Source organism: Pollicipes pollicipes, unplaced genomic scaffold (assembly GCF_011947565.3).
Source record: "Pollicipes pollicipes isolate AB1234 unplaced genomic scaffold, Ppol_2.1 Scaffold_6138;HRSCAF=7277_pilon_pilon_pilon, whole genome shotgun sequence".
Lineage (NCBI taxonomy): Eukaryota > Metazoa > Arthropoda > Thecostraca > Pollicipedomorpha > Pollicipedidae > Pollicipes > Pollicipes pollicipes.
Genome location: NW_023596818.1, coordinates 20,587,112 through 20,604,925, shown reverse-complemented (window position 1 = coordinate 20,604,925; position 17,814 = coordinate 20,587,112). Strand labels below are relative to the sequence as shown.

Genomic DNA, 17,814 nt, shown 5'->3' with positions numbered 1-17,814 from the left:
GTGACGGCAACTTGTGTGACTTGTCCTGAACTCAGATTTGTAGGAAAGATGGCAAAGATGGTTTCTACGGTGCTTAAGAAAGTCGTTAGAGGATTCATGTCATGGAACATACAATAGTACAAGACTAGCACTAATGTCACGTTGGTATCGAAAAGGGAAATACTGATGCCATCACTTAATAATTAATATGTGCCAACATAAGGGACTGGTAGTTGGTTAAAGTTGAATAACAAAACTGTGGTGAGTTGGGAAAAATTCTTACTCTAACAATCTTCAAAGTGAGTATACCAAGAGGTATTGATGAAACATGTGCTTTCTTGATAACGGCATTAAACCGATGCCCCCTGGTATCTTGAAGACAGATTATTGCAAGAATAACATTTTTCAACGCACAGTGCCAAAAGACATGGAGTCAAGTACTTTCTTCTTTATCTCAACGACAAAGACCTTTTGAGATACCGTTTGTACCACCGAGTGGTTGTGCAACGCCTCCCTTTTGTAAGGCCTATGTTTTATATGACTTGGCAACTCGATCAATACTCTGAAGCATTAATCGTACGACCATAAAAGCTCCAATTTTTTTCATTTCTATGTCGAATCACTGTGGCAAAGTGAATCAGTAAACCGTGAATCCTGTTTCGCAAGTCGGCGAGACAAAATGTGTATCGTGGACATTCCAGTGTGCTGCATCTTTCTCGCTTTGTTCCGTGTTCGGGTTCCCATAGTTTATGATGCGACGCTAGCTCGCATATATGGCGCTCCAGGTATAGTGCGCAAGTTGTGTTATTAGCCGCTGCAGGCTGTGTTCTCCTTTAGACGCGCATACCGGTCCCAGGTTCTTTCACACTGGCGGCGCTGTTCGGACTTCCCCCGATCCGGCAGAGCCACCAGCGGCGAACGACGCTGATGGCCATGACGACAATCACGGTGGTCATGGTCGTGGAGTGTCTTCTGACGATTACGTACTAATCAAGGACGGCAGCGTAGGCGCGTGCCCGCTGGGGTCCACAGAAAGAAGCCGCACTGCTGTGCATAGGAGCGCTGGGCGTGGCAGATTGGCAGCGCCAGCCAGGCCCCTGCGGTGCCACATATCTCTGCCAAAGCTGTGAGCCAACTTTCGGGAGCGGAGGCACGCCGTTTCTGCATAATACGGCGCGACGCGGTCTCGCCAGGCCCTTCGCTTTAGCGCTGGACTACCATTGCTTTCAGAGATTGGAGATTTAGTTATTCGTGCGTGACTGCAGGGCACAGCGGATGCCCTGTGCCCTGCGGAATCGCCCAGCCTTTACGCTCAGTCATCTATTTTCTTTGAATAATTTCCAGCTGTTCCTCTCATTCATTGCTCTGCTGCCGAACTTTGTAAGGTGTACAAAGAACGTCTCTAGTGACGGCTTCCGCCGCATGCAGACAGCTGGAAGCCGCCTGTAGTCCTCTGCATTGTCTTAGCTTTACCTAGCGAGGTGCGCTGGCTGAGTTAGCACCTCATTTTGGGGGTAAGTTGTTTGGACCAGGCGTAGGATGGGATCGAGTAGGTGATTGGCAAGGGTTGAGGTATTGGGTCACTGCAGGCCAGGCATACGTCTGTTGGTTTGGTCAGATACAACCTGGAGTGCAGGAGCGCGTTTTTATTTCAGGGTTGTCAAATGCATGGACATTTTATGGGTCACTTCAACAGCATTTATTGTCATAGTGTGTCGCTTTCCATCCCAAAATACCGAAAATACCATTTGGTGTGTTAAAGTTTGGTCAGCGGGTATTCGGTTTTTGTTACCAAACTATCCAGCTATTAAAGTCTTAAGCCTGAGTGTTTTGTCTTTAAAATCGCGCCTCACTTTCGCCAGCACCCTGTATTTCGCCACCCTCGAAGGTACATCGTTGGAACAACTCCCTTGCTTTTCCTATTCGCGACGTTGTAAGGGATAGGGGCGAGAGCGGGCCAGCAGACCCGACAGTTCCAAAACGCAAATTGAACCGATTTACGACATGCTAAAGGGGTGATCTGTTGGGTCCGGTGAAACCCGGTGAAATCACGTTTGGCCATCACTTTTTTTCCAGTCGGGATGAAAGGCCATTTGAGTGGGTAGAGTCTGAGGGCTTTCGAGCGCCGCAACTTTGCGGATGTCAAGTGGGGTGTTTTGAGTTCATTCCTTGGCCTTGACTCTGGATGACCGTACACTTGAGATGTTTATGTGGGTTGCTGGTTTTGGTAGGCTGATTGTGGGTTAGGGCAATGCCGTTTTGTGATTTTTCGTGATGCGATATTGAACCGGAACACCTTAACCTTAGCAAAGAATACAAGCTGTGTCCTGGTACTTGACTGGTGATGGTATGAGGTTCATCCCCCCGCCAGCAGCAGACCCGGAGCGCGGCCGGTTCCATCGACGAAGGTCTGGCAGTGGCCGGAGCTCGATCCCCTGCCAGCAGCAGACCGAGCGCGGCCGGTTCCATCCGACTGAAGGTCTGGAGTGGCCGGAGCTCGATCCCCTGCCAGCAGCAGAGAGCGCGGCCGGTTCCATCCGAACGGAAGGTCTGGGAGTGGCCGGAGCTCGATCCCCTGCCAGCAGCAGACCCGGAGCGCGGCCGGTTCCATCCGAACGGAAGGTCTGGGAGTGGCCGGAGCTCGATCCCCTGCCAGCAGCAGACCCGGAGCGCGGCCGGTCCCATCCGAACGGAAGGTCTGGCGGTGGCCGGAGTTCAATCCCCTGCCAGCAGCAGACCCGGAGCGCGGCCGGTCCCATCCGAACGGAAGGTCTGGGAGTGGCCGGAGTTCAATCCCCTGCCAGCAGCAGACCCGGAGCGCGGCCGGTCCCATCCGAACGGAAGGTCTGGGAGTGGCCGGAGCTCGATCCCCTGCCAGCAGCAGACCCGGAGCGCGGCCGGTCCCATCCGAACGGAAGGTCTGGGAGTGGCCGGAGCTCGATCCCCTGCCAGCAGCAGACCCGGAGCGCGGCCGGTCCCATCCGAACGGAAGGTCTGGGAGTGGCCGGAGCTCGATCCCCTGCCAGCAGCAGACCGGAGCGCGGCCGGTCCATCCGAACGGAAGGTCTGGGAGTGGCCGGAGCTCGATCCCCTGCCAGCAGCAGACCCGGAGCGCGGCCGGTCCCATCCGAACGGAAGGTCTGGCAGTGGCCGGAGTTCAATCCCCTGCCAGCAGCAGACCCGGAGCGCGGCCGGTCCCATCCGAACGGAAGGTCTGGCGGTGGCCGGAGTTCAATCCCCTGCCAGCAGCAGACCCGGAGCGCGGCCGGTTCCATCCGACCTGAAGGTCTGGGAGTGGCCGGAGCTCGATCCCCTGCCAGCAGCAGACCCGGAGCGCGGCCGGTCCCATCCGAACGGAAGGTCTGGCGGTGGCCGGAGTTCAATCCCCTGCCAGCAGCAGACCCGGAGCGCGGCCGGTCCCATCCGAACGGAAGGTCTGGCAGTGGCCGGAGTTCGATCCCCCGCCAGCAGCAGACCCGGAGCGCGGCCGGTCCCATCCGAACGGAAGGTCTGGCAGTGGCCGGAGTTCGATGCTCCGCCAGCAGCAGACCGGGAGCGCGGCGGAGCCGCAGCGTCAGCGGCCGGTTGGTTCATCGGCGACGCCGGCGCTCTCCGGGCTCGCCGAGGACCGTCGTGTCGTGAGATGTGCTAATACGTGGGAAGCCCGGCCGCGCTCTGTGCCGCGTCACCGTCTCCGCTGCCAGCGAGCGCTCGGACACCGCAACCAGGGTCTGGCGCCGAGCCCCGCTTACTGAGGCTCCGGTCCGCCACCGAGCCCCGCTTACTAAGGCTCCGGCATGACGCTCTGCACTTAACACATGACGGGGCAGATCGTATTGTCGCCAATGAAGTGGTCTGAATGCGGAAGGGCTTTTTTACATCGTCGGCGCGGCTTCAGCTGTGCAATCTACGCCCCTAGCACAACGGAATGGCGGCCGAGCTTTATTTTTGTAGTGGTATTGATCGATGTCTATGGCTGCTTGTATCGAGATCCTTTCTCTGTCAGTTGCTGTGCTGCCCTTGTGACGCAGCGGTCGTTGCGGTGTTTTGTTACTGGTTTGCGTGTGCAGGCTTTACTGTGCTTTGTGCGCTGTTGCGCCGTCTTGAGGTCTAGCGCCTGGCCGTGCGAGCTGGTCTGTGCTACTTCCGCGGCTGCGCTGTATTGAATTGTACTGTATTGTGCACTTACAGGCTTATTCAAATTCATAGCTATTCATGATCTTGAGTCGACGTCATAAGGAGATTCACAGGAAAAAGACGCCCTCACGTAAACATAAGCACGCTGGGCATGACAGACAAGTAGATACATCAGGTTTGGCTCATAAGATACATCTGGCTTTGGCTCATAAGGATCGCACCAGGCCAAGCTGAGAGGATTTTGAAGTCCTTCAAACCTGCCCTGGACGACCTCTTACCATAGTAGCGATGAATTAAAAACAGCTGCCGAACGATGCCGGAATCGCTGTCTGCCCGATTCTGAATGGGTTTGAGGTAGATCAGGTTTTGGTCCTCGCGTGTTGTGTTCTCTCCTGGCGTTGTGTGGTTAACTGCCCGGGTGCGGCTCTAAGCCCTGCTGTTGTCAAAATTCGTTTCCGTTTTGGTACATTAGGTACCGGTTTGGTACAAAGCGTATGGTACGTCGCCAAGTGACAGCAGACAGCGACTTGGGCATGTGGAGCGCATTGCTTGTGTGATTGTGTTCTCGCCGTCCCGTGATGACTCGCGCACAGAAGTTGACTAGCTTTTGAATGCATTCCATGGAACTGGTGTTGCGGCTACCATGGATGCTTATGCACTTCCTCGCTCGTGGAGGATCAGTGCGTTAACCACAGCGTAGTGTTTCCGTCGTTTGGCGTTGTTTTGCGTGACTGAGATCAGAGTTGAGGCCTGTACAGCGGGTTACAAGCTGTTTAATGCGGGGCTCCGCCATCCAGCCGTGGGTCCCCCGTCCGACCGTGGCTCCCCCGTCCGGCCGCGGCTCCCCCGTCCGGACGTGGCTCCCCCGTCCGGCCGCGGCTCCGCCGTCCGGACGTGGCTCCCCCGTCCGGCCGCGGCTCCGCCGTCCGGCCGTGGCTCCCCCGTCTGGCCGCGGCTCCCCCGTCCGGCCGCGGCTCCCCCGTCCGGCCGCGGCTCCCCCGTCCGGCCGCGACCTCCCCGCCTAGCCGCATCTCCCCCGTTCAGCCGCGACTTCCCCGTCCGACCGTGGCTCCCCGTCCGGCCGTGGGTCCCCCGTCTGGCCGCAGCTCCCCCGTCCGGCCGCGGGTCCCCTGTCTGGCTGCAGCTGCCCCGTCTGGTCGCGGCGCGCCTGACCCGTCCCGCCCACCCACGTGTGCCGCAGACCTGCGACTAACCCGCTGGACGAGGTGCAGTGGCTGGACCAGTACAAGCCGTCCGAGGACACCGAGCTGCAGCGAACCGCCGACCAGATCTTAGGCTCCGCCGACGACCCCGACTTCTCCGGCTCAGAGGTGCGGCGCGTCGCCATGGCCAGCTCCGTGGCCGACGGTGGGTTGGTATGTTCGGAAAGGAGGTGGGGTCCTCAGAATCCGCCTGGTGTCCTCCTTTTTCGCGGAGGTGCGTCTACTTAGCCGGTCTGGGAGTCTTTCCCCCTGAGAGGTAGGTCCGTGCAGCGGGTCCAAATTTCCCTGTTTTCTCTGTGGTCGATCCTCCCAGTCGCCACGTCTTCTCCAGTTATGCCGTGTTAGGTCGGTGTGCTGTTGCCGTCTTCCGAAATAGGCGTTACAAGTTTCAGGTTATTCCCGCCACTTGGAGGCCTGGAGGAGGATGCGTTTATTGAATGGGTCGTCGTGGATTATTGGATTAGGCTTCGTGGAAGTGGTTTAAAGCATGCTCTTTCTTTTCAAGGCACTGAGATGAACTGTCATGACCACCAGGTTTCATCAGTTTGATCCAGTGTCTCGGGACCTGTCTTGTTCCTGGGCGGATCTGCGCTATGATCTCGACCCAACGACCTTTGAGAGGCATTCCCGCTGCGAGTATGCATGGTCCCAAACACGCTTGAAAAACGATGTCATCCCGTGAGTGTCGCCGCCAACGATGGCGTTTGGTGCCCCGCCGCCTCGTCCGCCGACCACGAGTGCAGCTTGCCCACGGGATGGGTCGGCCGACCGGCAAGTCGGTCCTGGGGTTTCGGGTCGGCGCGTCTCGTTGGAGCAGGGCAGAAACCAGAACCAGTGTGTCATCAAGTCTGGAAATGTTGTCAGGAACGCCGATGCACCGATATGCTGTTTTGGCCGTCATGGGTCGACCGTTATGTTCCTGCACGTCGCATTCACATGCATTGGTCCACGCGCCGCTTGCCGTATTATGCTCCTCCCCGGATCTCAGTTTCTGTATGGACAGGGTCCGTGGCGGCCCAGCGCACGCTTCCCGTTTGGCATCGCGACGCGGCGCGGCGTGTTTTTTTTTTCGTAGCCACTCTTTCTCTTCACGTGGGAGGCAGAGCGAGCACGCGCTTAGACGCTGTGCTGCGCTGCTGCCAATGCTGCGCACCGCTCCGCGTCCACGATCTGGTACCGCCCGCAGTTCATGAGTTTCCTGGCCAAGATTCGAGACGGAGAGGTGTCGCTGCCTGAGCCGGCGGCGGCCGAGGTCCACGAGACGGCACAGGCCGACCCCGTCACAGTGGCAGGTGAGAGACCGCCACTGTTGACCCTGTCACAGTGGCAGGTGAGGGACCGCCGCTGTTGACCCTGTCACAGGGCAGGTGAGGGACCGCCACTGCCGACCCCGTCACAGTGGCAGGTGAGGGACTGCCACTGTTGACCCTGTCACAGGGCAGGTGAAGGGCCGGCACTGTCGACCCCGTCACAGTGGCAGGTGAGAGACCGCCACTGTTGACCCTGTCACAGTGGCAGGTGAGGGACCGCCGCTGTTGACCCTGTCGTAGTGGCAGGTGAGGGACCGCCACTGTCGACCCTGTCATAGTGGCAGGTGATGGGCCGCCTCTGTCGACCCCGTCACAGGGCAGGTGAGGGACTGCCACTGTTGACCCTGTCACAGGGCAGGTGAGGGACCGCCACTGCCGACCCCGTCATAGTGGCAGGTGAGAGACCGCCACTGTTGACCCTGTCACAGTGGCAGGTGAGAGACCGCCACTGTTGACCCTGTCATAGTGGCAGGTGAGGGACTGCCACTGTCGACCCTGTCACAGTGGCAGGTGATGGGCCGCCTCTGTCGACCCCGTCACAGGGCAGGTGAGGGACCGCCACTGTCACTGAGCTACTAAGCGGGCTGGTGTCGACGTGGTATGACACAAATGTTCTGTTATTTTGTTTTTAGTGTGGAATGATGTGCTTATGGTGTACGTCTTGCGAGTGTTTTGTGTTGCATGCGGCAGGATATTTCAGTAAACTCGGAAAATGTTGAATGTGAATTAAATGTATCTAAGATTATTGTGTATGTTTATTGTAATATAAATTAAATGGCATTGAATGCAAAATGTAATTTAGCTCACTTCTGTAGTTTATCGTGCGTGTGACAGATATAATATAATGATTTAATTCACCTGATTTCCCCAACGGGTGATTGCTATCCGAAGTGTAGCTCCTTTTGCATGCTTCATGCTTTTTTGTGCCCGCATGATGCGTAAATAAATATGTTTTGTGTGCGGTTAACTATGATTGGATTTAAAGAGGGGGTAAAAGTTATGATGGAAAGAAACCCCCTCCTTCAAAAGTTGTGCTGCGTGAATTATTAGGCCGTGGCATGCGGGATCTCAGATCGGGCCGCATTCTTCTGCATCGTTGCAATGTGACCACGGTTCCCTCTCCCCCATTGGATTGACACGAAGGACGTAAGTTTCTCAACTGCGAAAAGCGGAAATACGCAGGTCGAAATCGGTTCCTGATCCTGTGATACGGCTTCGCAGCGGCACGAGAATAACTCTGAGGAGAAAACAAGTCGTGTAGACATAATCGTAAAAGCGCAAGTCGATGTATGCAAACGGTCACGCGGTCTACCGCGCAAACTTGCCACCGGGCCGTTTTGGGCCGCTTTACGAATTAATTTCAGGCCTCAACAGCCAAAGCAAATAAAGGCGAGAGACCAGCTGCATGATGTATGCAAAGGTACCGGCTACGACTAGAAAGGAGGTCAAAACTGATCGACCCATAGGTCAGCTCGTTGCTGAACGGCAGGCTGCCATTGTTACCTTTGAAATCCATCTCGAATGCACAATGCCGTGACCTAAACAAACAGAGACCGGGTCATCAAGATGGTACAGATGTGTAGGCCTACTCGTTGCGACCAGTATCCGCACGGATATTTGCGTTACAATACTCTCGCTACTGTCGCCAAAAAAAGATAAACAGGCTCAGATTCCTGTATGGCGTCGTCCAGCTTGACCGTACTTAAGCAGCCAGATTTGAAGCAATGCTATTTAATAAAGGCGCGTTGCTGACGCAAAGCCAATTGAAGGCACAAAAAGTTGAATAAGTTTGCATACGGCCACCGGATCTGGGCCACAGTTGGATCATATGTGGAAGTGACTGCCCGTATCATTGGGCCACAGTTGGATCATATGTGGAGGTGACTGCCCGTATCATTGGGTCACAGTTGGATCGTATGTTGAGGTGATATCATAACATAAAGTTTAATTGCAATATCTGTCGCAGATTGCGAAATATTTCGTAATTACTGTGGAAAAGTGCCCGAACGTCCCACCAGTGAACCTCCTCGTGTCCAGTATAATAGAAGTCACCTTATCGAGTCATCTACATCACAATAGCCGACAGCCCTCACTGCTGTTATCGCCTGGCTCGTGCATGCCGCACAAGGTGGCTGGCTGGTCTCGCTGCCTTGGTAGTTCATGCTGGGGCGGAATTATTCACGATGCCTTGATTGTGCAAGACAATGGAAAGACTTAAGGCATCAGATATTGTGCAAGGCGATGGAAAGACGTAGAGCATCAGGTATAAACCAGGACCGATTCGCTTTGAGATGTTCAAAAGGTGAGAAGCTTGCTCGTTCGATTTTTAAAAAGGAGAACGTGTGTTATGAACGGGACCAAGACGAAGTATGGATGCTCACTAGTTTCTGTACTTGTTCCGGTGCTTCTGTCTTGCGACAATCAGCAAACAGGACGTAAAACATTTTTAATGAACCGTAGGAACGAAATGAGACACGGGTGGTCTGTTTTCGCGAACTTGTGCACCCTGCTCTGGTCGCGCATGCTTTGTGGGTAAATCTTTTCAGAGATGGCAGAGCAAAGGTTGTGTCAACCTAGTCTTATCCAATAAATTTGTATATTTTGCGATGGGAAGAGAGCCTTTGTGCTTGCCTCTCACCTTTGTCAGCGAGTGTTTTGTGTCCCGGGCGGCTCCAGTGTCGCATGTGTGTGCGACGGAGCAGGTGTCCCGGAGACTGAAGCAGCTGACAATTGCAGGGGAGGTGTGGACCGGGAGGCCCTAGTGTCATATGTGTGTGTGTGACGGAGCAGGCGTCCCGGTGACTGGAGCAGATGACAGCTGCACGGGAGGTGTGAACTGGGAGGCCCTAGTGTGTGTGTGTGTGTGTGTGTGTGTGTGTGTGTGTGTGTGTGTGTGTGTGTGTGTGTGTGTGTGTGTGTGTGTGTGCGTTTGCGTGTGCGTGTGCGCGTGCGCGTGCGCGTGCGCGTGCGTGTGTGTGTGACGGAGCAGGTGTCCCGGTGACTGAGCAGATGACAACTGCACGGGAAACGTGGACCGGGAGGCCCTGGTGTCATATGTGTGTGTGATGGAGCAGGTGTCCCGGAGACTGAAGCAGGTGACAACTGCACGGGAGGTGTGGAATGTGTTCAGTGGAATATTTACGTGCAGAAACACGAGTATGTTCTTTTCGACAGCTTGTAGCGCATCTTACATCATATACCCTGGCCGCAGTTGCGTTTCGGATGATCAGATTTTTTCATATACCGGATAGCAGTCGGGCTAACTGATCTGGTATTTTGTCGAGTTATGTTGATCAGTCGAATCTTGCAGCAAATTTTGCGGTGGAAAGACACACGTTGTTCCTGCTAACGACATGCTGCTTTTTCGGGGCGAGAGGTAGGTGTTCTAGGCAGGTCTCTGTACCCTGTATCTTTGACCGGACACGGAGAAGGCTCTTTTACCACGTGTGTATGACCGAACAGGTGTCCGGACCAGGTCCCTGTACCGTGTGTATTGCTAACGATTCTCTCCGGACCGGACAGATGTCCCGGAGGAGCCGGCGGAGGCGGCCGCGCCGGAGGTCGACTCGGCCGGCATGAGTCCGCGCGCGCGCGAGGAGTTCTGGGCCCGTCTGGAGCGCGAGTGGGCCGAGCTGTACAAGTCTGACGAGCACCCCTGGCTCTCCTCGGACAACACCGATCCCTTCAGTCTGCAGGTGGGTTGGCTCGTCGGCCAGCTCAGCGGCCCGCTGGGCTGGGCCTGCACCAGCTGCGCCTGCTGTTTATTGTGTGGATCTTTGGCGGTGTTTGATTGAGAGCGGCCTGTCGGTGGAATATGTGTCGCGCCCTTGGGCCCAATGGACTCGGCGTGCGTAAAATGCTTTGATTCGAGTTTCCTCAGTAATTATATATGCCCTTAATGATGCATGCACGTCGCTGATAGGCTTTAAGTGTGTGGCTTTACCCTTTCTGGACCTTGTAGACAATAGCGACGAATGCCATCGCCATATTCTCATAGTCCCGTCTTCAGTGGACTACTAATTGCTATCCGTGTAGGAGTGTTCCTCTCGCACAAAGCGCTCTGCTATAGCGTCGCTCATAGCTGGCGTAAGTACTGCTGCGTGAGTCACGCGACCTCGCCTGCAGCCAGCAGTTGGCAATCCTGGGGAGGGGCGGGGGTCGTCGCAGCGGCCGGCTATTGAGGCCAGGGTTAGCAAAAACCAGGACAAAACTTATTGTATCCAGCCCACTGTTGCCTAGCTGTAGCGTCCGAGATGAGCCTGGGTTCGGGGGCCGTGCCGTGTCGCGCGGCACGCGGTCGGAGCCTGCGGGTGTGCTCGGCGGCGCACCGTGCTCCAGGGGAGCACGGCCACGCTAAGCCAGTGGGCGGCCGCCAGCGCGCAGGTGACCAGCGGGGTGGGGTGCGCTGGCCGGCCCGGGCCGGGCCGGGCCGGGCTGACCTGGGAGAGTCGAGTAGGAACCGAGGCACGAGTAAGTTCAAACTGGTGTCTTGAGTAATACTGCGTTGTTGTTTGTTTTTGCCGTTGTTTTGCTTTTGTGTTTGTTTGTCGTTTTTATTTTGTTATTCGTTGAGCTTAAAGTATGACGCGCTTTGTCATGCTGCTGCGTTCAGCTGAGTCATAAGCGGATGAGGAAGCATTACACCAGCCCACTGGCTTTTGACCGAATCATACTGGTTCAGAGTGGGTAAAATTGGACTCAACCCGCGATGTAAAGCCCCCACTTTATGACAGCAGAGGTTCTTAGTCCAATCGCATATCAGTGATAACATAAGTTACTTTTGATTTGTTCCTTAAACAATGGTATTCATACAGCGTTTAACATTGAGAGGCATTCAGCAACTGGCAGCACACATGTTGTGTGCTGAAAAATCCAGGTACTTGTGGTACGATGATCCTACTTCACTGAACTGTTATGATAAGTGCTGTAATTCTCTTGCTCGACTCTTGGCCGCGAAGCAATACGTTTTACGCCAGTTTTCTTTTGAAAGCGTTCCGTTTCCCATTGTATCCAAGCAACTTTGAACAGTAGTAATGCTTGGATACCATAATTCATGCTTTATAGTGACAGGTATGACAGTTTTACTTTAACTGGTAGTCAGTAGGTGTGGGGCTTAAACCCATTAACTTTCATGGTATCAAAAGTTGACATTGATTTATTCACTGTAAGTAGAAATTTAAGATGAGAATTATACAATATAATGGCAGTAACTGGTAATAACGGTGGTGATGATGGACATTTTAAGACCTATTATAGAAGGCTTACAATTAATGTAGGAGGTTTCTAATGTGGATGGAAAGTATGTGCTGTAATTGATGTGGCCAAATTCTGATGTAACGTCATACACTGGCATTGTCATTTTCACTGACGCATAAAACGAGACTCAGGTAACATTGGTGATGAAAACGAACATACTGAAGTCCGCTTTGGCAGGTCATATCTTCACCCGCACCGGACGGGACCAACGCTTCCGACAAGGGCAGGCAGACGGTGCATCGGGACACATACCAGGGTGCTGGTCGTGGCCTAAGCTATCTCATTTTATTCGTGTTTGGGTTGCAGGTTAATAGGAGGCCTTCCACGCCACGAAGATAACCTTAAACAGGCCACATGGGAAATGGGAAATTTTCGGGCCTGTATTATTTACAAACAAGTATTTTCGTGGGCACCGGCGTGCTCTTTGCTGTCTTCCGCTTCTGTAAATGTCCGGATGTTTGATTCGGGGTAGCTGAGTGACCTGTTAGGTCAAGGCAGCGTCACCACGGGCGATGGCACGCTCAGTTGTGACGTCAGGTCCGAACAATTAGCGTCATATCTTCAACGTCTACCAGCGATGAAAAGAAAAGCCTCAAGGATGGCTGTCAGCCCCCCCCCCCCCCCATCTCCCTTTCGATGGGCGAGGGGGTACAAAAGGAGGCCTAATGGCATTGGAAGTCAATGGTGCCATGACTTATGATTGCTTGATGCACTCGACGTGTGCTTGTCACCAATGAGGAGGTAAGTTTGGGATACGCGTGCTCTCAAGCCAGGCGGATTTAACAGTTGAGAACGTGTGCTGGTGCTTAAATGGTGAAGTTCTCTTCAAATACGAAAACGCAATATTGATCGGGTGACGCTTGTGAATAGGACTGTCGTGCATTCAAATGTCACCTTTTTCGACACTACGACAGAAACAAGGCTTCTAAGTTTTGTCCAACTGCTGACAAATTCGAGAAGCTAGTTTTGTGTAGCCAGTTTAAGCCAAAGCTATAACGCTATAAGGCTTTAACGTTGCGAGGATGAAAACCGGCTAAATGCAGCTACTGGACAAAGCGTGCCATCCCAGACACCCCGGGCCGGGGTGGGAAGTGGCGGGTCGTACCTCAGGCCGGGTGGGAAATGGCGGGTCGCACCTCAGGCCAGGGTGGGAAGTGGCGGGTCGCACCTCAGGCCGGGTGGGAAGTGGCGGGGCGCACCTCAGGCCGGGGTGGGAAGTGGCGGGTCGCACCTCAGGCCGGGGTGGGAAGTGGCCGGTCGCACCTCAGGCCGGGTGGGAAGTGGCGGGTCGCACCTCAGGCCGGGGTGGGAAGTGGCCGGTCGCACCTCAGGCCGGGTGGGAAGTGGCGGGCGCACCTCAGGCCGGGGTGGGAAGTGGCGGGGCGCACCTCAGGCCGGGGTGGGAAGTGGCCGGTCGCACCTCAGGCCGGGTGGGAAGTGGCGGGTCGCACCTCAGGCCGGGGTGGGAAGTGGCCGGTCGCACCTCAGGCCGGGGTGGGAAGTGGCGGGGCGCACCTCAGGCCGGGGTGGAAAGTAGCCGGTCGCACCTCAGGCCGGGGTGGGAAGTGGCGGGTCGCACCTCAGGCCGGGTGGGAAGTGGCGGGGCGCACCTCAGGCCGGGGTGGGAAGTGACGGGTCGCACCTCAGGCCGGGGTGGGAAGTGGCCGGTCGCACCTCAGGCCGGGTGGGAAGTGGCGGGTCGCACCTCAGGCCGGGGTGGGAAGTGGCCGGTCGCACCTCAGGCCGGGTGGGAAGTGGCGGGGCGCACCTCAGGCCGGGGTGGGAAGTGGCGGGGCGCACCTCAGGCCGGGGTGGAAAGTAGCCGGTCGCACCTCAGGCCGGGGTGGATTTGCAACTGGATTCTTTGTTCAGCGGAGCTTATTGCATACGCTTATTTCGCTAGGTTACTGTCACGGGTAATAATTTATTGATGCCTCTTCTATCGGATGAATAAGTCGTGATGGAGGAGCGATTGTAAGGGAAATGGTGGATGGCTAATGGAATACTGGCATTGCATACCATGATAAGGTGATAATAGAACGCAAAGGAAAGCTCATGGGAGGTGGTGAAAAAAAGATCGAAAAACTTCGCCGGGGTAGTCCGGGCTGCATTTCATTTCTTCGTTGCACCTTGAGATGTGTTGTAATATTCGAAAAGAGAACTGCTGCATTGAGCAGAGCCACCGTGCAGTAAAGCGGTTTCATCACATAGCCTGACAACAGCTGATCGGAGTTGATGCGCCTGCTCTTCTGAAAACCTCTACAGGCGCTCACTTCCGGTTGGCAACACGTCTTTTCCGTACACACGTTGTTCGACACGCGATGTGGCGCGACGGACGCCTCGTCGGCCGGCCTGTCGCCATGTGGGGGCGTGCGTCGGCCGCCGCCTGCGTCCGGCTGGCCGGCGCCGCTGACAGCGTCTCTCGCGCCGCAGGAGTACCGCTTCGAGCCGGACAACGGGCACACGGAGGACCCGGACCCGCTGGCCGAGGGACAACGGCGGCTGGCGGCCGGCGACCTGCCCGGCGCCGTGCTCTGCTTCGAGGCGGCCGCCCAGCGGCAGCCGGAGAGCGTGCTGGCCTGGCGCCTGCTTGGCACCAGCCTGGCTGAGAACGAACAGGTGAGCACCAGCCGGCCGGGAACGAACAGGTGAGCACCATCCTGGCCGAGAACAAATAGGTGAGCACCATCCTGGCCGAAACGAATGGGTGGGCACCAGCGTGACTTGAGAACGAACAGATGAACACCAGCCTGGCTGAGAACGAACAAGTGAGTACCAGCCTGGCCGAGAAAGAACAGGTGAGCACCATCCTGGCCGAGAACAAATAGATGAGCACCATCCTGGCCGAAACGAATAGGTGGGCACCAGCGTGACTGAGAACGAACAGATGAACACCAGCCTGGCTGAGAACGAACAAGTGAGTACCAGCCTGGCCGAGAAAGAACAGGTGAGCACCAGCCTGGCCGAAAACGAACAGGTGAGGGGCACCCGCCCGTCTGCCGGCTCCACGGACCACCGCGGTGGCCGCTACTGACGGAGGCGGTGTCCACTGCGAACTGCTGCTGACGGCCCGAATGTCCACTGCGGGCTGCTGTTGACGACCGGAATGTCCACTGCGGGCTGCTGCTGACGGCCCGAGTGTCCATCCTGGAGGGAGGCGATGTCCACTGCGGGCTGCTGCTGGCGGCCCGAGTGTCCACTGCGGGCTGCTGTTGATGGCCGGAGTGTCCGCTGTGGACTGCTGCTGACGGCCCGAATGTCCACTGTGGGCTGCTGTTGACGACCGGAGTGCCCATTGCGGGCTGCTGCTGACGACCGGAGTCGCCCACTGTGGCTGATGTTGACGACCGGAGTGCCCACTGCAGACCTGCTGCTGACTGCTTGAGTGTCCACTGCGGGCTGTTGTTGACTGCCGGAGTGTCCACTGCGGACTGCTGCTGACTGCCGGAGTGCCCACTGCGGACTGCTGCTGACTGCCGGAGTGTCCACTGCGGGCTGCTGCTGACGATCGGCGTGTCCACTGCGGGCTGCTGTTGACGACCGGAGTGTCCACTGTGGACTGCTGCTGACGGCCCGAATGTCCACTGTGGGCTGCTGTTGACGACTGGAGTGTCCACTGCGGGCTGCTGTTGACGATTGGTGGGTCCACTGCGGGCTGCTGCTGGCGGCCCGAGTGTCCACTGCGGGTTGCTGTTGACGACCGGAGTGTCCACGGTGGACTGCTGCTGACGGCCCGAAGTATCCACTGCGGGCTGCTGCCGACGGTGTGTCTGCTGGCTGCTGCCGAGTGTCCGCTCTCGACGGAGGCGGTGTCTACTGTGGACTGCTGCTGACTGCCGGAATGTCCACTGCGGGCTGCTGCCGACGGTGTGTCTGCTGACTGCTGCCGAGTGTCCGCTCTCTACGGAGGCGGTGTCTACTGTGGACTGCTGCTGACTGCCGGAGTGTCCACTGCGGGCTGCTGTTCACGACCGGAGTGTCCGCGGCTGTGGTGTCCACTGCTCCGCTACTGACGGCTGTGGTGTCCGCTACTGAATGCTAGATAGCCCGCTGCCAACTGCTTCGGATGTGAATGCCGAGTAGGAGGTGACATGACAAAGTATCGAAACCAAACGATCACTCATCAGAATGTCTTGGGTATAAGGATCGTTTGGATAACGGTCGTAATGGAAAAGGTCGTAGGAGATAGAGATCCTTTGCCGAAATGCCATGTGGAGGTGTATTATGGTTGTTGCGCGCGCGGGCGACTGCCCGGCTGCCGCTGGTATTCTGCGTCACCGGCTGCCGCTGGTGCTTTGCGTCGATGGCTGTCGCTGGTGTCTCTTGCTAGGGCGCCTTCCCTGGTCTTACTGCGGAAGATTCTTCGCACACCACCTCCCGCGAGCAGCCCATTGTTGTACAGCCCAAGTTATGTGCGCAGCCCATTGGTCAGCATGCGAGCTGGATGATGTTAAGCGCACGGCCCAGCATGTACAGCCTCATGTACAAACAGCACTCACATGTGAGCCACAAAGCTAGGATGAAGTGGTTGGCCGGCGTATCAGGATGGTCGGTCCGGTCAGGCACCACACATGTATCTGCTGAAGAGCAGGGATGCTGTCGTCTGACTCTGCCTGACTCGTGACCATAGTCGAGCCGGATCGCTCGCTCTTGGTCCACATTATGGTCCCTCGCGGACTGGACCCAGCCAGAATCATAGGCGTTCTGTTTGCTGAATGGGACCCAGGCGTCGAGCAGCCCAAATTAGAGCATTGTGCCCCGCGGAAATGTCTCCACCGGGGAGACCAGAACTGCCCTCGCCGGGCTCCTGCAGTCCAATGTATGAAAATGATGGTGCACATTCTGTCATGTGATCGATCTATTACATATTGTGCGCATCAAAATGAGTGCCGAGCGTGCCTTACAGATTTCGGCTACCGGATGCAAATTTTCCGGAGAGGGGGGGGGGGGGGGGCGAAGGGGATAGAGATCTGAAGCCTCCGCAGCGATGAAACGACATCCAAACGTGAAGACTTGCTTCCACCTTGGTTCCTTGAGTGCAGTTACGCTTCATAACCCCACTCTTTAGAAGGTTTACCATCTGTTACGATGCCATTTAAGTATATTTAGCCCCGGTGATCCCTGCCTCATACAGTGGTGGATAATGGTTTTTACTTGCCTTTTGCTTACGATTCTCTGTTGTACAATATTTGTCCATGGCCGTATTTCTAGAGATTATCGTAATCTCATACCACCTTTTTGTGCGATCTTAAGCAATACAGTGTTTATCGATGATGAGTTTTGAGTCTCAAACGATCTTTTGCATTGTATATTTGTCATGCCATATTTTGCGTGCGATGCCCAGCCGTGTACGAGATTTGGCCACCTGTGGTGTGCTATGGTGGTCACTGGACGGTTGTGGCGTGCTTAATTAGTGGATGTGCTGTGCACCGGAGCAGCCCGACGCGCATATGACACCTGCTGTGTTGCCGGGTTCAAACACCGTGCTTTGTGCCCAGGACCCGCAGGCCATCACGGCTTTGAGGAAATGCATTGAGCTGGAGCCGACCTGTCTTCCGGCCTACATGGCTCTAGCAGCATCTTACACCAACGAGTCGTATCCAATGCAAGCCTGCGCCACACTCAGGGTGAGTCATTAGGCGTCCGTGGCACACTCGGGGTGAGACGTTGGGAGGAGTCCGTGGCGCACTCAGGGTGGGTTGTCAGGCGCATCCTGTGCCACGTTGAGGGTGGGGGTGATGGGGTGCATCCTCTGCTGTACTGTGTCGCACCCGGTTGCTCTCTTCACCTGTGTCCCGAGGTAGAGGATGCGTCTTACGGATGTTCTACTGATGTGTGCCGCTGTCCACGCAGTGACGCGTGTAGATTTGCCTCCGACGCAGTGCGTTGTAGATCACATTCGAAACGTC

The 17,814-nt window shown here is 56.1% G+C and overlaps 1 protein-coding gene across 2 annotated transcripts in view; it reads left to right on the top strand.

Moving 5' to 3' along the window:
* LOC119105879 (peroxisomal targeting signal 1 receptor) overlaps positions 1-17,814 on the top strand; it is a 41,861-nt gene that overhangs the window by 6,946 nt on the left and 17,101 nt on the right. For both annotated transcript variants that reach the window (XM_037229434.1, XM_037229435.1), the window contains exons 6-10: positions 5,318-5,447; positions 6,526-6,631; positions 10,172-10,344; positions 14,339-14,524; positions 17,404-17,532. In XM_037229434.1, coding sequence (XP_037085329.1) covers positions 5,318-5,447; positions 6,526-6,631; positions 10,172-10,344; positions 14,339-14,524; positions 17,404-17,532 — 724 coding nt within the window. The remainder of the gene's footprint in view (positions 1-5,317; positions 5,448-6,525; positions 6,632-10,171; positions 10,345-14,338; positions 14,525-17,403; positions 17,533-17,814) is intronic.